The 25,099-nt window shown below is 43.6% G+C and overlaps 1 protein-coding gene across 5 annotated transcripts in view; it reads left to right on the top strand.

Annotated features, from left to right (window-relative positions):
• The first annotated feature begins 12,374 nt into the window (after positions 1-12,374).
• Positions 12,375-25,099, top strand: part of IGLON5 (IgLON family member 5) — an 859,278-nt gene continuing 846,553 nt past the window's right edge. For 2 of the 5 annotated variants that reach the window (XM_073601836.1, XM_073601837.1), the window contains exon 1: positions 12,375-12,931. In XM_073601836.1, coding sequence (XP_073457937.1) covers positions 12,868-12,931 — 64 coding nt within the window. In that variant the 5' untranslated portion in view covers positions 12,375-12,867. The remainder of the gene's footprint in view (positions 12,932-25,099) is intronic. The other 3 variants (XM_073601839.1, XM_073601840.1, XM_073601838.1) reach the window with 3 other exon arrangements.

Here is a 25,099-nt window from a genome sequence, read left to right as displayed (position 1 = left end):
CCACCAACAGGCTTTTTTAGACCTTTTCTAAATAACACATTTCAACACCTACCTGAGAACCCAGCAGAGGATCCAGGATTGGGGCACCCATGGCATTGAGAATGACCTTTTTTTTATCCTGCATGGAGATTAGGTTATCTCTGCCTGCGTCTATGGAAGGTTGCATGTCTATATCCTGACAGGGTGACCACAGCCTCAACTGTTGTAAGTCATTTTCACTTTTGTCCTTTGCAGGCCAAACCCCTCGGACTCCCATGGACCACCACATCCTAGAAGTCCCCCAGCCCCTCATATCTACTTGTTCTGGGACTAGACATGTGCAATTCAGGGGTTCAGATGTATCCGAATCTATGAATCAACATAGTAACTCATTTCAATTAATCCGAAAAAAAATTATAAGGGTTGTAAGATCTTTTGAGCGGTGCCCTCTTAACCCTTTTGTATGTTATGGTATTGTAACTGTACTGTCTCCCTTTATATTGCAAAGTGCTGTGTAAACCGTTGGCACTATATAAAACCTGTGTAATAATAATAAGAAAAACAAATTCATTCATATTTATTTGGATGATTTGATGGAATAGTTTGGGCCTTTTGTTTTGGTTTGAAGCACCTGAAACAACATACCGACATAACAAATGATTCAAATTGATTTGAATCCATTTGTTTTTATTCTAGTGAGAGTAGTGTGAATATTCTAATAAGATTCTTTTTGTATTGGGGGTGATTTTGAGAGACCATTCTTTTCATTTGTATGTGTGCGGCCCAACAAACAAAGTCAGTTGGGAATAACGAAGGAGTCATTTTGGGCGGGGGGGCCTGTGGAACCCAGAATCCCTTGGAGAGGTTGAGAAACCCATGTTTCAGCTCCTCATGCACCTCCTATGTCTAAGTTACCCTGTGTCTATTAGGGGCACAGCATGACAGAAAACCCCAGTCTGATCTGTACTAATTCGATAGATAGATCTATCTATCTATCTATCTATCTATCTATCTATCTATCTATCTATCTATCTATCTATCTATCTATCTATCTATCTATCTATCTATATATCTATATATATCTATATATATATATATATATATATATATATATATATATATATATATAGATATAGATAGATAGATATATAGATATATATAGATATATATAGATAGATATATATCTATATATCTATATAGATATATATAAATTTTGTCTCATACTGTTGTGGCCTCTTTGCTGGGTCGTTTGGGGTGTGGCTGGCTGTATTCCATTGTTCTATTGTGTCTGTCTGTCTGTCTTGGGAGAAAAGGAGGATGTATATGTGTGTTTGCTGTGAGGAGGGGGAATTCCTCCAACAGCTCTCTCTGCTGATTGGACAGTCTACCCCGCCCGGAATGCAAAGGGAGGGGGATTGTCCCGAGTGTTACCTGTGTACATGTGTTTCAATAAACAGTTCATGTCCAGCAGCCAAAACGAGTACTGCCTAGTTCTTGGTTGCAAGCAGTTGGAATATCTGATATCTATATTCAGACTGGGAGGAAGCGGTAATAAGATGATTCCTACTTATTGTGTTTGGGTTGGATGAAGGTGGATTCATAGGAATCTCATAACCACAACATAACTAATTGAATTTGAAACCAATTTTGTTCCATTCGTTACTTTCGGATGCAGTCAATATAGTCCAATCAGCTCGTTCCATTTCTCTTTGTGGGTTGGACTAGCAGGGATGACTCAGAGTACATAAGTAATCTCCTGAAATAATTTCAGTGGTATAAACCGTTACATATACCCAAGGAAGTGACTGGCCTCAGGTGATACACAGAGATCAAACAAATTATCCTACATATTGTAAGTTGTACCTGTTTATCTGCAGTCTTCTCTACATCTGTTTTAAAGTGTTGAATTTATTAGCTTGTCTGAGCTTTCAGAAAAAAAGGGCATGGAGAGCTAAAGTTACACTCTGCAGAGCTCAGTGGGGAGAGCTCTGAGAGCTGATTGGAGGGAAGGGACACAACCCACTTCACACAGCACACAGGAACAGAGCTAAGGCTGTCAATCAGCTAGAGATCACTCCCCTGTCACCATTTTCTGTTGGTGTCATGAAAGCTTGTCAGAAGTGACTCATGCTGATAGCAAAGGAATGAAGTAGCAGACAGAAATGGCACTTAGTGCTCTGGATTGAGACAAGTACACACTATAGAGGGATATGCTTTGTTCATATTCCATGTCTGAGGTTTACAACCACTTTAACAATTTCAGCTCTGGAAGGTTTACCGCCCTTCATGACCAGGCCATTTTTTGCAATACAGCACTGTGTTACTTTAACTGACAATTGCGCAGTTGTGTGATGCTGTACCCAAATAAACAAAAACAGGCCGACAATTTTGAAAAATAAAAAACAATATTTTTTACTTTGTGCTATAAAACATATCAAATAAAAAAATGTAAATAAATATCAATTTAGGACAATATGTATTCTGCTACATGTTTTTGGTGAAAAAAAATCCCAATAAGCGTATATTGATTGGTTTGTGCAAAGGTTATAGTGTCTACAAACTATGGGATATTTTCTATATTTTTTTTTCCATTATTTTTTTTTTTTTTACTAGTAATGGCGGTGATCAGCGACTTATAGCGGGACTGCGATATTGCGTTGGACAAGTCAGGCACCTAACTGACACTTCTGACACTTTTTGGGGACCAGTGACACTAATACTGTGATCAGTGCTAAGAAATATGCACTGTCACTGTACTAATGGCACTGGCTGGGAAGGGGTTAACATCAGGGGCGATCAAAGGTTTAACTCCTAGGGCGTGCTTGCTAACTGTGGGGGGAGGTAAAGATCTGTGTTCCTACTTAGCAGAAACACAGGATCAGTACATTCCCCTCTCACAGAATGGCGGCCTACCTTGTTTACATAGGCAGACTGGTATTCTGCCTCTCTCCCGAACAATCGGCCGGTCCCGGCGGACATTGCGTCTGCTGGACCCGCTGACTGTCCAATGCGTGTCCAATCACAGTAGGAGCGGGTCGCTGGTGGCGGCGCGGGCATGCCCCAGAAGTGTCAGATCATGTACTAGCAGTGGCGTCCGCTCCATAAGGGGGCACCCCCCCTCCATCTATGTGTCCGGCCCCCTGATCTACATGCAGATGTCCTTTTTTTTCTGTGATGTCCTTTGTGTCCGCCCCCTGGTCATATACCGTCCTCTCCACTGCATCCAAAGTCGATCAGGCAAGCATAACAATTCTATGTTTTTTTTTTTATATATGCGCACACTATCTTATATGTGTATATTACCTGTAGATATGATGAAATAACTTGAAAATATTTTTCTAAATGTGATTTTGTGATTTTGATATATATATGTGTAATTTTGTATATTTCTGAATCTATAAACAGCACCCACCCAATCAGTCCTGAAGAAGCAAGTGTAGCTTGCGAAACGCTTTGACGTTTAAAGTATGGAGCAACGATTGGCCAGGTTCCTGTGATCCACATTGACCCTTGATCCCATTACTAGACTGCAATACTCAACGATACATTGTGGCTATTTTTCTCCATACAATGGGATTGGGTATCTCTTGACCTTTTGTAGACGGAGGGTGCTTTTTAATTCCCCCTCTTCTATGTGTTTTGTACTGTGTATTTTTTAAAAATATATCAAATAAATTTGTTAATTTTTTTTTTTTTTTTATACAAACCGCCTCATGCTTCGCTTAGAACGTCTGTTGTTTTGAGAAACTACAATTCGTTTCTATCCTTTTTTTGTTAAAACGAATACAGTCAATCTTCTGCGATAACAAAAGAATAACCGAACTTCCGAAAATACGAATCGATTCGGAAGAACAAACATATAAAACTAGTCCAAATATGCGAAACAAATTCCGAAAACGAATCATTCTAAAACAATGATTACGATGAAATGGATGGATTAACTTAAAGCGGAGTTCCACCCACTTTTAGAACTATTTCTTAAAATCATTATTGCAGCCTATAGATCAAGCAATGGAATTGATTTATTTATTATTTTTATGAGAGCTTACTTGGATAGCAGTGTTTTCTATCTAGTTTCCGGCCGCTGCCACCCGCGGATATGTCCGTCACATCCGGTGGCACACTGTCTCCTGGGAGCGATGTCTCTTATTTCCCAGGAGTCAGTGTGGATGGCTGCTGCTCGTGTTGCCATCACAACGGGGGCGGGCATTTACGACGACGCCCGCTGTGATGGCAACGTCATAAGCTTGCAGCGCTGCGATCATTTCCTACTGCGCCTGCGCGAGAACGGGGCGGTGCATGCTGGTCATTCAGCTGCACCGTATCCCGGAAGACAATGCTTGTGGGCTTCACATGCCCACAAGCAAAATGGGAACTTACAAAAAAGCAGAATAAAAGGTATTTTATAATCTAATACCCTGTACACACGAGCGGACTTTTCCGACGGACCGAATCTGGCGGACAATCCGACCTTGTGTGGGCTTCATCTGACCTTCAGCGGACTGTTTCTGTCGAAAATCTGATGGACTTTAGATTTGGAACATGTTTCAAATCTTTACGTCAGAAACTCCGCCGAACCCAGTTCCTATCGAAAAATCCGCTCGTCTGTATGCTAGTCCGACGGATGAAAACCGACGCTAGGGCAGCTATTGGCTACTGGCTATCAACTTCCTTATTTGTGGAAGTCCTACCCCGGAAGTGCTCCAGGAAGTGATCGCGTGACCCGTGACGTCACATGCATTCCATGCCGGCCCCAGCCTCTTCCTGACGGCCGTAGGATATGCTCTAGGCCGAGCTACAAAGGCTTGCATCACCTCTGCAACACAAACGGATCCGGGTCTGAGGACCTCACCATGGACCATTAACATACAGATGAGTCCTTTATTTCCTGTTTCCTGTAAGTGTGACCTTATACTGTGTCATTAAAGCTTTCTTTAATACTACACTCAGGTGGCGCTTCCTTCTCTACCTTGTTCTTGCCTACTACAGAGCCAGCTCTCTGAGGATAGCAGCCGCCATTGATCAGCCACAATATTTGTTTAACCCCTGAACTGCCAGACATTTTTATGAGCTAATTGCCTATCCAGTTAACATCCCAACTATTGTGTCCACTCACGTATTTGTGCTTACAGTTACTATTACCTCTTCCTGGATTTACACAGACACACCTCCAGCTCTCATTGGCCCTCTTATGGCTCATCCCCCCTCCCTTCCTGGCAAACTCTCACAAGAGTGAGAGAGAGAGAGCTGTGCATGATGTCATAAGCCTAGGCTAATGACCAGACAAGAAACAGGATGTGGGCAGTAAAAAGGATTTACTGGCAGAAAAAAAAGTTTTACTATCCAAAGTATAAACAACAACAAGGGCAGAAGATTTAATAGATGGAAAGATGAAAAAATGACTGAAGTTCCACTTTAACGAATGAATTGGAAGCAAAACACATTTTTCCGCCGTGCACATCTCTATCTGGGACCGTATTCCCACTTTGCGCTGAGAATGAAGCAGATCCTGGTGACTACCATCAATTAGCTTCTGTTAGGATAATTAGCTGAGTTGCATTTTTTTTTTTTTTTTAATGTGGCCCTCTGGATTTTACGCACCTCTATACCTAAGCGCTGTTATCGCAGCCTCCTAGAGGACTGGTTTAAGCACTAGCTGTGCCTGTCTATTGTGTTTTTTTCCTCCACTAAAAATGTTCTGCAAGTCTTCATGAAAATAGATATAAAAGTATACGCGTTTTAGCTCTTCTTCATTTCAGCTGTTGGACGAGACTGGAGCCTTTTCTAAGCATTAGTAAATAAATATATAAATATAGTTGAAAAAGCTATTTACTCTGTCTTTGGTTATTGTTCCTTTTTAATAATCTTGCAAGGAGTACATTGAGCTTGTTGTCGGATCTCGTAAAGTCAGCGGCGAGACTCATAAACAGGTAATGAAACTTGTAATCTGTGAGTACAGACCTAAAATAGCTCAACTGACTACAATGGTGAGCTAAAAGAAAAGGGGGAAAAAAATAGAAAAACAGATTTGAAAGATACGTTCTGTTCTTTTTTGTTTTTAAGGAGATCTAAAGGCACAGGTTTAAAACCCAAACTGAACATTCAGTTTAAATCAGCTAAATACACTACAGGGACATCAAAACAAAAAGGAGTGCAAAGTCTTCCAGTTTTTTTTTTTTTTTTTAAAGCAGCCACAGTGTGAGTAGAGAAAGCCTGTCCTCTGCCAGCATAATACAGAGTAGGATTCTTGTATGGAAGCAGTGGTCTCTCTTCAAAGGTCCAACTAGTTCTGCGTCTTTTAGGGGGGGTCTTTTTAGGAACATCTCTGTATCCTCCTGGGGATTTACATCCAATTCTACCTCAAGCTCCCCCCAGTGCATTTGCACGGTTCCACATGGACCATTGAGCAGACACGGTTTATGGGCTCATTGGTGCCCCTCCATGGGTGCTGCAGTGCTACTATTTATCATTGGCTATTTATTGGCCCTTCCTCGTTGGAACTGAACCCAGAGATTGGGTGTAAATGGAAACAGTTGATGGTCATCTACCTCTATTGCCAAGACCTTGACGTCTATATTTGAATAAATTTGAACTACCGTTTTTGAACTTGTGAAAGTATCTTTACAAGTGAAACCCTCTTGTGTATTTACTAAAACCTGAATGTGTCCTGAAGAAGTTCTATACGAGACGCGTAGACACATGGGGGCCTGTATCATGTATATATTTTTATATAGATGATTCTTTATTATCTTTTGTCAATGTCTTTGTATTATATGTATTTATATTGAATAAAATTGATTATATTGTTATTTTGATTATACTTTCTCAGGTTTGTTGTGCCTCTAAAGTCCGCTCAGGAGGTCCTTGTTGAACCCCCTTCTCTTTTCTTAAGACATACAATTTATATGGATGTGGCCATAGGAGTGTCCCTTTTTTTCTATTTTTTTGGGGGGGGTGGCAAAGCCGGAAGCCAACCGCGTCACTCGATCATCAGCCCACCAGCCCCACACTTACCCCATCTTGGTCGTGGGCAGTGCTACCTTTGTCGGCTTCACCATGTGTCTCCTCCTCCTCGGCTTCACAGCGGCTTCCCCTGCGTCTTCTCCTCCTCCTCCTCGGCCAATCGGGTCTCAGGACCTGTTTTCTGATTGGCCGGGAGGAGAATCAGGCTTCCCTTGCATCTTCTCCTCCTCCTCGACCAATCGGGTCTCAGGACCTGTTTCCTGATTGGCCTGGAGGAGAATCAGGCTTCCCCTGCATCTTCTCCTCCGCCTCCTCCTCGGCCAATCGGTTCTCAGGACCCGTTTCCTGATTGGCCGGGAGGAGAATCAGGAAGACAATAGCGAATAGTAATTTGCTATCATCACACAACTGGGTGGGCTCTGCTCTGCACCCCGAGCCCACCCTTTTTTTAAGCCAATTAGAGCCTCTGGCTCCAATCACGTGCTTCTAAAAAAAAAAGGGGGGGGGACTCCATTGGAATTCATGCATCCGGCGCCCCTGCATGTAGATTAGGGGCCGGACACAGGGGCATTAGGGGGGGCCCCTTATGGTGGCATTTGACAGAAAGTGAGGAGGCGTTATATCGCATTGCACAAGGACGCTTGCAAAGTGGACAGCGGATATACAGTAAGTCCTGCTGTGGTTGTGAAGAAAAGCATTGCAGCTGCGGCACGTGCACTACTCCAGCTGCTGCCTCTACAGCTAAAGTGGGAGCAGTTGGAGGGTGGTAAAAACATGCTTCAGGGATTTACCTCCCCTTATCTATACCAATGTGAATAAGCCTTTATTCTGATGCCTTAAAGAAAAGTAAAATGGAGCCACTGGACACTGTTCCTTTGGCAATGATAAACAAGTCTTTAGTTGAGCCTTATAATTATTTATGTTTTACTCTTTAGAGCTTGCAATCTAGAAGGGAATGTTGGCTTGGGTTTGGTAGCCCTTCACTAAACGCCCTTCCCCTCCCCCCCTCCCTCCCTAACCAAACATAGGGGAACCCCAATTTGGGAAATCCCACATGTAGTCATATCAAAATAGAAAAATGCACCAAACAACCGGCTTGAGAGTCCAAAAGATTTGATTATACACACAGATGGTAAAGAAATATCCAACGCGTTTCAGAGACAATCTAATCTCCCCTCATCGGGACTTTACAAATGTATTAGAAAGTCTAATGGACTAAGAACACTGCAAAGATCTTTGACAAATACACGATATTACCAAAAGTATTGGGACACCTGCCTTTACACGCACATGAACTTTAATGGTATCCCAGTCTTAGTCCGTAGGGTTCAATATTGAGTTGGCCCACCCTTTGCAGCTATAACAGCTTCAACTCTTCTGGGAAGGCTGTCCACCAGGTTTAGGAGTGTGTCTATGGGAATGTTTGACCATTCTTCCAGAAGTACATTTGTGAGGTCAGGCACTGATGATGGATGAGAAGGCCTGGCTCACAATCTCCGCTCTAATTCATCCCAAAAGTGTTCTATCAGGTTGAGGTCAGGACTCTGTGCAGGCCAGTCAAGTGTCTTTATGGACCTTGCTTTGTGCACTGGTGCGCAGTCATGTTGGAACAGGAAGGGTCTATCCTCAAACTGTTCCCACAAAGTTGGGAGCATGAAATTGTCCAAAATGTCTTGGTATGCTGACGCCTTAAGAGTTCCCAATACTTTTGGCAATATAGTGTAAATGAGCGAGTTTGGGGTGGAGGAACTTGACTGATTACAGATGCTCCCACTATACTGGATTCAAGTCCACCTTACTGTTCATGGCGGAACGTTCTCAATTATTTTACAAATAGGAGAATGCAGCAGAATAAGTGAGACTCCTTAAGTTGGGTTTATAATGGCTGTGAAGGGAGTGGGGTACGGAAAACTTGCTAATAAAGTCTTGTAACAACAATAACAAGTCAAAAGGAAATTCGGCTCACCCGACTCCGCCTATAACTGAATTATATTTTGGGCTTGCGTTATCCATTTAAAAGGTGAGAATAAAGTGCATAAAAAGCAGAAATGTATACATATACACAACAGATCTATTTGATGTAGACCCACTGACATCGTCACTGGTCTCTGTGCTTCTCTATGCAATGCAAGCAGACCTTGGCTGGTGGGAGGGGCCGGCAGGGTGCAGTATGAAGCTTCCTAAATACATCACAGCACCCTGCTTCAGTACTCCTCTCATGATCCCTCAGTCCTCCTCAAGCAATGGGCCGGCTCTTTTGAGGAGTTGCATGAATTCTATGCATTAAAGTATAATTAATGGCAAAACATTTTGTCAGTTTTGGATAGAATGTAGAGGGATTAGAACCCCTGTCAGTTTTTATTGCTGTCTGTGCCCCCTTTACGGAGATTCCCCTTCTTCCCTTGTCCTGTTTACTATTATCATTAAAAAAGTAAAAGAAAATCCCAAATTTTGGGTTGTCCCCAGAAAAGTAACAGAGGGGAAATCTTCCAATGGGGACACTAGTTCTGGTGACCTGGGGGGGGGGGGCAAGGAATTTCCTTAATTTGCAGGGATTTCCTCTCACTTCCTGTTAGGCTATGGGACAGGAAGTGAAGGCAAAACTCCAAAAAGAGACACAGACCGCGTAACAGAAAAAAAAAAAATCTGAGGGGGTTATAACCCTCCCTTCCTCTATCCAAAAAAAAAGTTTGACTTATAGTTCTACTTTAAGGTAAGATCTCAATCCAATGCTGTGCCCCAGAGAGCATCGGCTCTCTCTTCTCTCTCCCTCCTCATTGACTAAGGCAAAGCAGGGGAGCCACTGGCTTCCGCTGCTGTCAAACACAGGCAGAGGGGAGGAAGTGGGGGGTGGGGCAGAACAGTGCTCTGTGTGTCAATGGACACACAGAACTGGCTCGGGAGTGAACCCGCATGGGTGTACCCATAGCAAGTGGTGGCATCCCAGTCTTAGTCCGTAGGGTTCAATATTGAGTTGGCCCACCCTTTGCAGCTATAACAGCTTCAACTCTTCTGGGAAGGTTGTCCACAAGGTTTAGGAGTGTGTCTATGGGAATGTTTGACCATTCTTCCAGAAGCGTATCTGTGGGGTCAGGCACTGATGTTGGACGAGAAGGCCTGGCTCGCAGTCTCCACTCTAATTCATTCCAAAAGTGTTCTATCGGGTTGAGGTCAGGACTCTGTGCAGGCCAGTCAAGTTCCTCCACCCCAAACTCACTCATTCATGTCTTTATGGACCTTGCTTTGTACACTGGTGCAAATCATTTGGTGGAGGGGGGATTATGGTGTGGGGGTTGTTTTTCAGGGGTTGGGCTTGGCCCCTTAGTTCCAGTGAAGGGAACTCTTAAGGCGTCAGCATACCAAGACATTTTGGACAACTTCATGCTCCCAACTTTGTGGGAACAGTTTGGGGATGGTCCCTTCCTGGTCCATCATGACTGCGCACCAGTGCACAAAGCAAGGTCCATAAAGACATGGATGAGCGAGTTTGGGGTTGAGGAACTTGACTGGCCTGCACATGAAATTGTCCAAAATGTCTTGGTATGCTGACACCTTAAAAGTTTCCTTCACTGAAATGAATGGGCCAAACCAAACCCCTGAAAAACAACCCGGCACCATAATCCCCCCTCCATCAAATGATTTGGAGGGGGGGCCCAATACTTTTGGCAATATAGTGTACAGGAGTGAGTTTGGGGTGGAGGAACTTGACTGGCCTGCACAGAGTCCTGACCTCAACCCGATAGAACACCTTTAGGATAAATTAGAGAGGAGGCTGAGAGCCAGGTCTTCTCGTCCAACATCAGTGTCTGACCTCACAAATGCCCTTCTGGAAGAATAATCAAACATTCCCATAGACACACTCCTAAACCTTGTGGATGGCCTTCCCAGAAGAGTTGAAGCTGTAATGCCCTGTACACACGGTCGGATTTTCCAATGGAAAATGTGTGATAGGACCTTGTTGTCGGAAATTCCGACCGTGTGTAGGCTCCATCACACATTTTCCATCGGATTTTCCGACACACAAAGTTTGAGAGCAGGATACAAAATTTTCCGATAACAAAATCCGTTGTCGGAATTTCCGATCGTGTGTACACAAATCCGACGGACAAAGTGCCACGCATGCTCAGAATAAATAAAGAGATGAAAGCTATTGGCTACTGCCCCGTTTATAGTCCCGACATACGTGTTTTATGTCACCGCGTTCAGAACGATCGGATTTTCCGACAACTTTGTGTGACCGTGTGTATGCAAGACAAGTTTGAGCCAACATCCGTCGGAAAAAATCCTAGGATTTTGTTGTCGGAATGTCCGAACAAAGTCCGACCGTGTGTACGGGGCATTATACTCAATATTGAACCCTACGGACCAATGGCCCATACACACGATCCGACTATCGTACGAAACTGGTCGTCCGAGGAAGGATCGTACGATTTTCGGGTCGTGTAAACACTACTCCGTTCATCCGATCTTATTCGATCGGGCATGCACAAAAATTTCCAGATCGTACGATTTTCGGTGAGTCAGTATAGTTGTCGTCTGAAAATTCAATGCAAATACATTACAACACATGACATCACTTCCGATTTCTTTTTCTGTCGTACGAGAATTTTCGTGACTTTATTTCGCTATTCAAATTTCTACTTGCGACTATTAAGCGAAAACGGTCGTACGATATTCGGATCGTGTGTGCGGGTCATAAGACTGGGATGCCATTAAAGTTCATGTGCGTGTAAAGGCAAGCGTCCCAATACTTTTGACAATATAGTGTAATATACCTTTAGAACCACTTTAATGTTACTCCGTTAAACTGTCAATGGTCATAAATTTTTGGCTTATCGATATATATATATATATATATATATCGATAAGCCAAAAATTTATGACCATTGACAGTATATATATATATATAGTATAGTATATATAGTATATATATATATATATATATATATATATATATATATATATATATATATATATATATATTTAAAATAATATATAGTATAGTATAGTATATAGTTCAGCAAATAGTAACATATAGAATTTTTTTATTATCGTTACAATTTAACTAATTTCAATTTGTTCTTCTACTCAAAACTCCAATCCGTCTACAGAAATCCCCTTTTTTTTATTTTAGGCAGGCGAAGGAGAAGCACTGCTGTGTCTCCAGTATTGGATGGAGAGGAGATAAGATGCTGAGGAGAGAGGGAAGGAGAAAGAGAAAAAGAAAAAGAGAGAGAGAGAGGCCAGGGGCAGCCTACACATTCCAGTACCGCAGTAACAAAAGCCTTGTGGATGGATGAAGTTAAAGCATCAGGAAGCCCACCAAATCATACTTCCCTTTTTTTTTTTTTCTTCTTCTTTTTTTTTTTCCAACCAAAACCTCAACACCTTCTCATTGGCTCCACCAACTGCCATCGGAGAGGCAAGCCCCTGTCCGACGCAAGCCCTGATTGGCTCATTGGCCCTGCCACTCAACTTCCATCTGTCAGAAAGCCCATATGGTTTGCAGAAGGCAATGGAAGAGTGTGTGTGTCTGTTTGTATGTGTGTGTTAAAGGGGGGTGAAAGGGGAATCGGAGGAGGGGGCTTTCAGAGAGAGAGAGAGAGAGGAAAATAGGAGAGGCAGAGGAAAAGAGAGAGAGAGAGAGAGAGAGCAAGGAAGGGGGGGGGCTTGATACAGATTCCCAGTCTACAATTCCTTCCATCCTCCTCCATCAATCCCTGCACGGAGGCTTTGCACTCTCCTCCGTCCTTCGCCGCTTCCCAACGCTGAGAGCGACCGTACTGGAACATTGAGGGAGGGGAGGGGGGATTGGGTTAACGAGGAGCGAATTATTAAAAAAAAAAAAAAAAAAAAAGGAGAGAGCGAAAATAAAGCAGGGAACAGAAGAAGGACAGCCGGAGAACAGCGAGAAGCGGAATAAAAATGAAGACGACAGTCCTGCGAGCGATCCTGACCAGCCTGGCGGTCACGGTGATGCTGACAGAAGGTACCACATTTTAATGACCCTTCTTATGTAGTGCTTTTGGGACCTCGTTGCTTATTTATCGCCGTGGCGTCCCCTGTCTCGGTCCAACGACCCCGGCACAGGCATCCTTTAGATTTGTGAATGAAATAGTTTCTGGCAGTAGTTAAATCTCCGGATGGTGGTGGGGGGGGGAGCCCTTTTTTTTTTTTTTCAATTTTCATTTTTGCCATTAGCTGGAAAGTTGAGCAGGAGGGGGATGATTGTGGGGGGGTTGTTGGTACTCTGGTGGTCCATAACATGGTTGGGTTTGAGGAGTCCGTGTCTGGTGGTCCATAACATGGTTGGGTTTGAGGAGTCCATGTCTGCTGGTCCATAACATGGTTGGGTTTGAGGAGTCCATGTCTGCTGGTCCATAACATGGTTGGGTTTGAGGAGTCCATGTCTGGTGGTCCATAACATGGTTGGCTTTGAGGAGTCAATGTCTGGTGGTCCATAACATGGTTGGCTTTGAGGAGTCAATGTCTGGTGGTCCATAACATGGTTGGCTTTGAGGAGTCAATGTCTGGTGGTCCATAACATGGTTGGCTTTGAGGAGTCAATGTCTGGTGGTCCATAACATGGTTGGCTTTGAGGAGTTGATGCAGTGAACACCGGGATGCCTCAGTAGGGATTCCAACACAGCCTCTGCCAAGTACCTTCTTTTGGGGAGGGCGGTTGGAGGGGGAAGGGGGGGTGGTCAAGCGTTTTGGAAAGCTCACGTACCAGTTTGATCATAAGTCAAAGGTTAAAATAAAAGACATGGATTAATGAAGTCATAAGGACCGGAGAAGGGGGCTTTGGAAGGGGGGTTCTCTGCAATCACTGAGCCCCCCCCTCATCCCCTCCTCTTCTCTTCTTTGACATTCTAATTATCCTTTCTCCCTGCAGATCTGTACCTTGGCCCCAGGCGGTGCAAGGGTTAATGCGATGCCTCCATAGTCCCCGCGTTGATGACATGCTGTTGGATCAATGAGACAGAAGACAAATAGGCAGGGTCTGCGCTGACCTTTGATCCTGCTAAGAGACCCTAGATGGGGAACAGAGGAGGAGATGATGGGGATGGATGGGGGGGGGGGGGGTGTTATTCTTAATAGGATGTATGTATTGCAGCTGCATGTAGGACCTGCTGTGTACAGCATCTGTTCCGGAGTGGGAACATTAATGGCTGGCGTATCTATAGAGCTGTATAGTTCCCATCTGCAACTCCAATATGTGTCTATACATTACTCTATCCTACTGAGTTATTGCAGCTGTCTGCATTCACAGTGATGTCTCTGCAACCCTGTACATGGAGTAGACTACAATGGACGGCCTGTCTAGTAAAGGGTCCTATAGCCCAGGCTTGGATGTCAACACATCCAGCGCCGTTACCATCCAGCTTGTTAGGTGTTTGTTGTGTCTGTGCACCCCTGCATAGGGCTACGCGTTTCCAATGGCCTCTCGGCATCTGGATGGATTTGATGTCGGGGGCCGATTCATATTTTCTTATCAACTGATTTCATGCATATGGAAGGCATTGATTTGCAACAGCGAGGGGTTAATCTGAGGATACTAAGTAATTATAAAATGTTGTGTGTTGATCAGCAATTCTGCGTAGTTCGAAGAACTGCAGGGCCTGACCCTTTAAATGCCAGATTTACTGATGATGATGATGATGGGAGGGGGGGATTTTTTTTTTTTGAGGAAGCGGGGACTCAAAACTGGACAAGACTTAAATATTTTATGGGACCTCCCATGTATACTTCCTTGGGCTTGTTTTAACCCTTTATAGATCATGTTGATCACTATCATGTTTTAATAAAAACGAATAATAAGAAGAATAGTAATAATAATAAAAATAGTGAAAATAAGAAGAAGAAGATGAAGGACAAGAATAAGAATTGTGACAACTAGAAAAATAGTAATGATAATAATAATAATTGTTATAATAATAATAATAATAAAACAGTAAAAATAAGAGAAGAAGATGGACAAGAAGAAATGTAATAAGTATAAAATATTGTAGCAATAATAACAATTGTGAAAATAATAAAAATATCAACAATAATTCCAATAATAAAAATAATAACAATAATTAATAATAACAATAATAATAATAATAATAATAATAATAATAATAATAATAATAATAATAATAATAAAGTGGCTATAATAATAATTGTAAAAATAATAAAAAATAGCAATAATAATAATAATAATATATAAAAAATAATAATAACGTATCAAAACTAATAATAGTAATATTTCTATAGCACTTTTCTCCCTGGGGACTCCCTGTGAAATCGATGTTGGGGTCATCAGATAATCCTTCCTACGATTTGTTACATTTTTTTACAAAATACAACTTTTCCAGTGTCCCCAGGGTATGTGTGGCCAACATCTACGTCTTCTTCATGTACGTGTACCCAGTCACCCATAGCTTGCTGAGTATTGCATAACAGCCTTGGTAGGTGCAAAGTGTAGCAACCCACAGTAACCAATGAGATGTCAGTCCTATCATCAGAGAGATGATTTCTGATTGGTCACTTGAGTTTCACAATAGAAATGAATGAGCCGGGTTGCAGGCTGCTGGCTCTGACCGCTGCAGATCATACTGAGGCAATGCAATAGCTGCACTGATTGATGTCACTCAGGTCATTAAGGGGAAGGAAAGGACATTACAGCAAGCTTAATTAAAGGAAACCTGAGCTCAGAGGCTGATAGCGGCTGCAATGGCTGACCTCTCCTTCTGAAGATGCTAGTTGCCTGGCTGATCCAGCAGCTTCATGAGTCAACGACCAAGGATGCAGGTCAGGAGTTCCATCACCAGATCAGAATCCATGGAAGCCAGAGACAGCCAGGCCAATAGTATTTTCAGGAGGGAGGTTCATCAAAGACCATTTTTCCTCCACACAGGTGCCATAACTTCAGAATTCTCGATTTGTAATTTTTATCCGAAAGGAATTTTTAAAGCAATGTTCACATTCTGTTTGCTGTTTTATAGTTTCCTGCCTGCGTTTCATTGGGTGGTCAGGAATGGCTCAGCCCCTCCTCCCCCCTATAATGAGAACTTATGATGTCATGTGTGGGAATTTCTCAGCTTGATAGGAAATCTTTCTGTGATGGTGCTGATCTCTTTTCTGTAACAGCAACATATTCTCTCATTATGGGCACAGCATCCAGTGATTTAAAGAGTCTTCCACCAGCGGATATTTATTTAGGCAGTAGAGCCAGGATCTCTGCTAAACACCTATTGGGAGACACTTTGAGAACCTATTGTAATCGATGAGCCAGAGCAGACTCATAGACTGGAACTGAGCAATAGGAGCAGTAAAGCACAATCACTGTGATGCCGAGAAGCATGGGTTACATATGGAATGAGCAGATATGGATGACGTAGATATATGAATACAAGCTGCAGAAAGAAGGATTTGAAGCATTACGATCATCTGAAAAACAATTGTTTCCAAGTTGTCCTATTCACCCCATAATGATGTGCATCCATGTGAATGGACCTCAAAATGTATTTCAACGGACATCAGCGCGTGGTAAAAGCGACTATAATGGATGGAAATTCTACATGCGTTTTCCATACATTTTAACACAAATCGGTGTGAATTGGTCTATGTATTGGGGTTGATTAACTAAATCTGGAGTGTGCAAAATCTTGTGCAGCTCTGCATAGAAACCAAACAGCTTCCATTTTTTTTTTTTTGTCAAAGCTTAACTGAACAAGCTGAAGTTAGAAGCTACCATGCAGAGCTGCACCAGATTTTTGCACTCTCCAGTTTTAGTAAATCAACCCCATTGCATTGTAAAATAAAAAAGTCCAGTCTAGCTCCTATCACATCATTACCTCTAATGGAAAACTCCACTCTGTGCGCATCTCTGAAATTAATTTCACTTTGTTACTGGAGCATGGCCTTCCTGACTTCAGGGCGAAGCCCCATCAACTGCCATTCTCTTGTCCAATAAGACTGCCATATTGGGCCACTGGGGACTCTACCATTGGGTAGGCAGATGGACATTAGTCACTGGTCATTAGTCACCAGTCATTAAAATATTTCCCGAGAAGTTGGGGAGATCAGCAAAAAAAAAAAAAAAAAAAAAAAAGTGAAACTAGTTTCAGAGAGGTACTTATAGGAGGGTTTCTGGCTATTATGTTGAGTTGTCTCCTCTTTCGCAGGACTACTGCTTTTTAGAAGTTGAAAAGTGCTGCAAGTCAATTTAAAAGGGGCATCTGGACTTCCCCGGTTGGGGAAATGTGTGTGAATGATCAGACCTTAATCATGCTGTTACCTGTTTCGAAGGACTGCTCCTATGTAAACGTTGAACAGTGCTGACAGGTCTACATTAAGGTGAGATTAGCACACAATCTAACCTCCTATGGGCTCTACCGAAACTATCAACCACCAAGACCATAAGCAGTTATCTCAGTCAAACGTTCATTTTGTGTGAGAGTGACGTTATGGCCCACTACCACAGGACAGGCAGGTGGCCTTAAGACTATTTCCCCAGAAATTAGGGATATCAGGAAAAAGAAATAGTGAATTAGATTAAGAGGAGTACTCAGGTGGGGTGTAGGCGGAGTTGAAGGGGCCCATCAGGAAGGCTGTACGGGGCCCAATAATTTCTAACAGCGGCCCTGCCAGTGCCACCATCAACTGAAAAGTCCACGAATATTCATCTTGGTGAAACGTTCATATTTGTGTGTAAGCCTTGTTATGGGCCACTGGGGTACTACCACTGGATGGTCAGATGGTCATGAGAATAGTTTCCTTAGTTTTAGAGCAGAAGTCTTAGAAGGTTTTCTGCCTATTACACTGAGGTGTCTCCTTCTTGGGAGAACTTCTGTTTTTTAAGTTGAAAACTGCTGACAAGTCCATTTAAAGGAGCCTGTAGACTTCCCAAGTTGGGGAATTGTGCATGCATGATCTGATCTTCTTTAGGCAGGCACCACCATCACTGGTCAAGTCCATAAGGGTTCATCTTGGTCAAATGTTCATATTTATGTGAGAGTGCCATTATGGGCCACTGGGGTACTACCACTGGACAGGAAGGTGGTCATCAGAATAGTTCCCGGAGTTTCAGGAGCGTACCCATAGAAGGTTTTCTGCTTATTACGTTGAGGTGTCTCCTTCTTGGGAGGACTTCTGCTTTTTAAAAGTTAAAAAGAGCTGACAAGTTAAAGGAGCCCATAGATCTCCCAAATTGGGGAAATGTGCATACATAATCTGACCTTCCTCAGGCACCACCATCACCTGTCAACTACATAAAGGTTCATCTCAGTCAAATGTTTATGATTATGTGAGTAGAAAGGGTAAGAAGGAAGAGATAAGTGAAAAGCCTCCAAAAGATATAAGATCAGATCAACACTGGTTCCATCCAAAAATTAACCGGGTTGGGTGACTGTCATCTCATGTGTGTGGGTATCTTTCAGGTTGACTGTACTAAGTCTGTAAGTCCATTTAGGTCAACAGTAAATCCAGAATAAGACAAGAACTAACTTTAATAAGATGCAAAATACTTATTTCTAAGTAAATAGAAACACAATGTCAAAGAAATACACAGGTATTAGATGCACAGAGAGTTTCCCTCCTTGGTGGAACATGGCCTGAACTACAATAGTTTGGCCCATTCACTGGACTACCACTTACATTATGTGCCAGGGGGGTAGGGACCTCTGCCAGGTGCTGGGGCTTGCATAACCCCTTACATGCCAAGGGGTAGGGATGTGAGCCTGATGCTGGGGATTGTGTAACACCTACATGCCAAGGGGTAGGGATGTGAGCCTGGTTCTGGGGGGGGTGTAACCCCTTACATGCCAGGGGGTAGGGACCTCTGCCAGGTGTTGGTGATTGTGTAAGCCCTTACATATCAGGGGGTAGGTACATCAGCCAGATGCTGGGGATTGAGTAACCCCTTTTATTCCAGGGGGTAGAGACCTCTGTCAGGTGCTGGGGATTGCAGAACCCCTTACCTGGCTGCCGTTACCCCTAAGGTAAGAGATTATGTAACACCTTTCTCCCTGAGGCCTCCTGGATCTCTCCCCCTTTGGATGCTTATTCTGAGAGAAGAACATGACAATGTGAGGTATATTTAACCCTTTACTTATGATTAGTCTATACTTGAACCAGCTGCTGATTGTCGATCCCATATCATATTTTACTTCTTAGTTTCTGTTAGCCCTGACGAAGGGAGAGGGTAGCCAAAACGTGTGTGGCTTTTATATACAACTTATGTCTTATAAACAACTTATGTCTGGAACAAAGCATTTTTTTCACTTAAGGGGTAACTCCACTTTCGTGGGCAACAAAATAGCAAATAAAGAAAAAATAATATAGCGTATACAATTGCGACACAAGTCATATTGTAATTTATTGTTATTAAAAAGGCAGCTGTAATTCTTTGAAAATGCAATGCAATATGGCTACCTAGAGGTGTTCTGTACACAGAATGTGTACAGACCCCCCACCCCCAGATATGTCATTTCCTGCTTGTGTGATTGGCTCACTGATTTTACCAAACGTCTACACTAACAAGTCAGATTCCACGCACCCCCTGGAATGAAAAAATAATTTTTGGTGAGCTACTCCCAATAGGAACACATCTAAAGGGATGCAAACCCAGCAGCTTTCCCCATTAGAGCCCTGCAGGTGCACAACTGATTGTTCATCATGAAACCACTCCCATTAGATTCAGTCACCCACATGGACACAGAGAAACACACAGGGATGTCTTCAGAATAACAAAAGATAGGAATCTCCAACAATGATTGTTAAAATACTTGCAATGTACACAGATCACCCTGGGGGGGGGTTCAACAAAAGTGGAGTTACGCTTCAAATATTACGGAGTGATGCTTCAGTTCTGGATTGAACTATACTTATTGAACGATGATATGCTGACCGGGAAATTGAACTGAATGAATTTAGCTGCAGGATTAACCCTCTCCCTGCTGGGGTCCTATCCAGAATCAGACACACAACACCATGAATTATATTCAGGACCTCCTCTATATCGACCAAGGATGGTTTGCGTGAAATGCCATGGTAAGCGTTAAATAAACTCAGTTTCAGCTGGGGGCTTTATGCTGTAAGATGTCATGTAACCCTGTCCTGGACAAAAGCTTTTTTTCCTGAAGTACATTTCACCCTAGGGCGTGTTTTAAACAATACAAAGCAAGAAAAAAAAAACATGACTACGACTCCTCTGAATAGTGATCCACACTCATATCGCTTTTCAGAGGTGTTTGACAGGTTGAAAGAAGGTGATATGTCGCCTCCTCACCACCCCATATTTGTCACACTATCATGCCACAATGTTGAGGTCCCATTTACCTGAACTAGTTGCATTCAGCAGTGGCTCCGCCCACAGAAAACGACATGCTGTTTATGTTTTGCCGCGGTCAGGAAGCACAGCATTGTGGACACTGTATGTGTACAGCCGTGAGTGACTATATGTTAGTTTTTAAGTCAGGCTGTCAGGGGACTGTAAACTGTGAACAACGCTTATTTGTGATGTTTTACGGGAAATGTTGCAATTTGTACAAAATATTGAAAAGCATTTAAGCGCATGAGTGCACCAGGCAGTAGGTGGCGCGGGGGGGGGGGGGATGTATAGTGGTAAAGGGGGCGCTAATGATATATAGGTATAATAATAAAGTGCTTGTGCTTAGTATTTTATAATCAAATGTGTACAATACTGTACAAATATAATCATAAATTCATGGAAAATAATAGTGAGTATAATGTGCATCAGTAAACAGCCAGCATATATATGGTGCTCCTAGCAGACATAACACACATCTGCCTGCAAATGTTTCAAACCGAGCATCCACAGATTCTGGACTGCTAAACCATCATATGCACCATTTTTTAGGTATAAATGATCGCTGGACACAAACAATTATGAAAGTGCAATGTGCATCAATAAACAGGCAGAAAAATGACAAGGGCAAAACGTCCATATATTATGTGAGGTAATCTGATCTTTCACACCATCACCACTGCCAGTTAGCGACTTTGGATAGAACAACACCCGGTGAGTATAGGTAAGTATCCTACTTACCAAACCACCATGACCTCTTTAATTAAAAAGATAGGTCAGGTGGGGCTTTGCATGACCGTGGTCTGTGGTCTTTACTGGTGTCAGGTGGATAATCCAGAAAAAAAAGGGCTCCGCCAAAATTTCTGAAAAAAAGGTAGAAAAAGCGATACCTGGGCGAGCGACAAAAACTGTAACATTCTCCTCAACACCGGGACCCCTAACTACATTAAAGAGGTTTCCTCAGTTTTATACCGGGAGTCTCCGGTTCTTTTCTAAGCCAGGAATGGCCTCACGATAAAGTACTAGCACATCAGTTTTTCTCTCGCGGTCCCCCTCGCTCATACGAGGACCTGGTATCTATGTCCATTTCCAATTCCTTCCCATTCTGGACATACAGGGAGATACGACACTTCCTCTCCTCTCAGGCCCCGACGGAAACATGGACGAGACCATTGACACCATTTGAATCATTATGTACGAAATCTCCCCCACAGAGACACTTGATTTCTTACATATATATAGCATACTTATAGATGACCCCCCCCAAACACCCCAGACTCGGCACGCATAGCATGGGAATCTGATCTTCAGATCTCCCTCACTGACGATGACTGGACCCTCATTAATGAATATACCCACAAGGGTTACCTCAATGTTGCCATTCAGGAAAATTGCTACAAAATTGAAACACGCTGGTACAGGACCCCAGCATGCTTACACAAATTTTCCCCCATCTATCCCAGATACATGCTGGCGTTGTGGTAAAGCAAAGGGAACCATGCTCCACGTTTGGTGGGACTGTGACTCCCTTCAGCCATTTTAGAAGGAGGTACATGAACTCATTGCACATATAATTACGTACACCTTGGACTATTCCCCGGCACAGTACCTTCTACACCACACACATCTAACCAAAACTGAATACTTTAAGTCCCTGGCCATTCATTTAGTAAACGCAGCAAGACTATGCATTCAGGTACATTGGCGATCCACACACGCCCCGACGATTGGAGAATGGTTCTTGAGGATCTCTGAAATAGAAGAAAAGGAAGAGCTAGTTCACATTTCCCAAGAACGCATCCAAAAATTTACAAAAACATGGGCATGCTGGACCCACATTAAATCTACACAGCGCTTCCAAGTCCATAACTCATAAACCAAAACTACCTCTCAGGTGGAGGCAGTAAAAGATAACAGATCTGAGCAGGAAGGCTATAATGGAAAACGGTCACTGGCTATGAGAAATTCTGTCCCCCCACACCCCCCCCCCTTTTTTTATTTTTATTTGTTTTATTCCTTCTTCTTCTTTCCCTCTCTTGTCTTTTCTCTCTTTCTTCCTTTTTCTTTTTTTTTTCTCTTTCTCCCTCTGCCGCATTTTACCAATACTTTACAAGAACACTCCCATTAAGATACCTTTTACGGCTTCACTATGGAGTTGGATTACATATAGACCTGATAACCATCTACTCCTTATGATGTATCTATGTCTTTTTTTCTCTTTTTCTTGGAATCTCGCATAAAACTTTGCTGTACTGTTCTAAATTTATGCACTGTTCCATGTAACCTCAATAAAAATTTTTATGGAAAAAAAAAAAAAAGCGATACCATAGTGTGATTCAGTTTATTATAAAAAACATATAAAAACAGCAGGCCAAGTAGCCGCTTACTTTATAAGTGCCTATCCTCGGCACTGCAGGTAACAGGCTCAGCAATGTCAGGTGAAGTATGGAGCTGCCGTGCTGCTTGCTCCCACATGTAGCGAACAGCGTACGTTCCACCGCCTGATCAGCCGAAAACCAGAAGTGGCCGGAAATGTTGTGTGACGGGCTCCACATACGTTTCGTCCTAATGACGTCATCAGGAAGTGTAAGTAGGTGGCACAGGACTCCTTATATAGTGTGGCCACTGTGACATAATAGGAAACCTGGCAGACTTTGCAACGTTTTTGTGACAATTTGGCGCATGATTTCCCTGTCGCGACCTCTCGACGATTTATCGGACTCATAGTGCGGTGAGGAGTATTAAAGCGCCGGACCGCCAAGTTCTTGTTCTGTGTGAAATATTATACCTTGTGAGGCGTATCTGACTCCCTCCAAGAGGTGCTGTCATTGGGATGGGGGGGGGGAGCGGGCTATCAAGAGGTGCTGTCATTGGGATGGGTGGGGAGTGGGCAATTTAGAGGCGCTGTCATTGGAATGGGTGGGGAGTGGGCAATCTATAGGCGCTGTCATTGGAATGGGTGAGGAGTGGGCTATCAAGAGTCCCTGTCATTGGAATGGGTGGGGAGTGGGCTATCAAGAGGCCCTGTCATTGGAATGGGTGGGGAGCAGGCTATCAAGAGGTGCTATCATTGGGATTGGTGGGAAGTGAGCTATCAAGAGGTACCTTCATTGGCATTGGTGGGGGGTGGGCTATCAAGAGGTACTGTCATTGGCATGGGTGGGGGGCGAGCTATCAAGAGGTACTGTCATTGGCATAGGTGGGGGGCGGGCTATCTAGAGGAACTGTCATTGGGATGGGTGGGGAGTGGGCTATCTTGAGGCGCTGTGATTGGGATGGGTGGGGAGTGGGCTATCTAGTGGCGCTGTCATTGGGATGGGTGGGGAGTGGGCTATCTAGAGGCGCTGTGATTGGGATGGGTGGGGAGTAGGCTATCTAGTGGCGCTGTCATTGGGATGGGTGGGGAGTGGGCTATCTTGAGGCGCTGTGATTGGGATGGGTGGGGAGTGGGCTATCTAGTGGCGCTGTCATTGGGATGGGTGGGGAGTGGGCTATCTAGTGGCGCTGTCATTGGGATGGGTGGGGAGTGGGCTATCTAGTGGCGCTGTCATTGGGATGGGTGGGGAGTGGGCTATCACAATGCACTGTCATTGGCATGGACAGGTGACGGCGTCTCTTTAAAACAAACCTGTTACTTTGCAAGCCCTTGAAGCTTCATGAATCACAGTTGGAGCGTGTCTGATAGGAATCCCTGATAATGTCTCAGAAATAATAAGGAACAGCTTTCAAAATAGTAATGGATAAGCACATGCGTAGGTGTGAATGGGCCCATAGAGTTCCCTTTCCTATTCAGCCTAGACGTATTCTTTATTTATTACAGGCATTTCCATGGCGCCCACAATTTATGCTGCACTTTACACACATTGTGCGTTCATAACCGTCCCTGACTGATGGGCCAATTTAAACAGGAGCCAATCAACCTTCCAACACATCTGTTGGGGGGGTGGAGGGGTGGAAGGAAATCTTTGCAAACATGCAAACTCCATACAGGTAGAGCCATCGCTTGTACTTAACCCAATGGGCCAACTGCTACAAGGCAGGAGGACTGACCACTAAGCCCCTGTGTTGCCCACCTAGCTGTGAACCAGCCCCATGGGAAAGAATGGGATTTATACTTGAAATGCATTATCATGCAGTAAGGCCCCTTCAATATTAGGTGATTTGTAATCACAGACAGAAATGCGCAATTCCAAATCGTGGCAAAACGCACAACATGAATTTTGGTGCCATCATTAATAATGACACCCTAAATGCGGTAAGATTCTGCCACAATTGTGGGGCAGCAATCATGGCAAAATGCACGTTTAAAAATTGTGCTAAGCTTGACACCCAAAAAAAGAGCGGGAGCTTATTTTGGGTGACAAACACGCACAGGGCATCCCATTGAAGTGATTACCAATCTCAGTGGAAGCTGGTGCTCAATTTTCTTGGGGGGGGGGGCAGGGGGCCCCCACCCAGCCAGCCGACCAACCATCCCCAAGCCAGCCAACCACCCCCCACGCCTGGAACTCGATCGCCACTTTACCCCCAACCCCCACCCCCCCTCCACATCGAATGATCGCTCGCTGCTTCGCTCACCCGTCAGGCGCCCTGCCAGCCCAGCACTTACCCCATCCAGGTCGTGGCTTCGGCGGTCCCCCCCCCCCCGAGTCCCGGTGGTCGCTTCTCCTCCTGGCCAACTGGGTCTCAGGAACCGCTTCCTGATTGGCCGGGAGGAGAAACAGGAAGACATTAGCGAATATTAATTTGCTAATGTCACACAACTGAGTGGGCCACCCTTTTTGAATCCAATTAGAGCCTCACTCTCTAATCATGTGCTTCAAAGAAATCAAAAAAACCCCA

Source organism: Aquarana catesbeiana, linkage group LG10 (genome assembly GCF_042186555.1).
Source record: "Aquarana catesbeiana isolate 2022-GZ linkage group LG10, ASM4218655v1, whole genome shotgun sequence".
Classification (NCBI taxonomy): domain Eukaryota; kingdom Metazoa; phylum Chordata; class Amphibia; order Anura; family Ranidae; genus Aquarana; species Aquarana catesbeiana.
The sequence above is the reverse complement of the archived record's forward strand: the minus strand, read 5'-3'. Positions and strand labels throughout refer to the sequence as shown.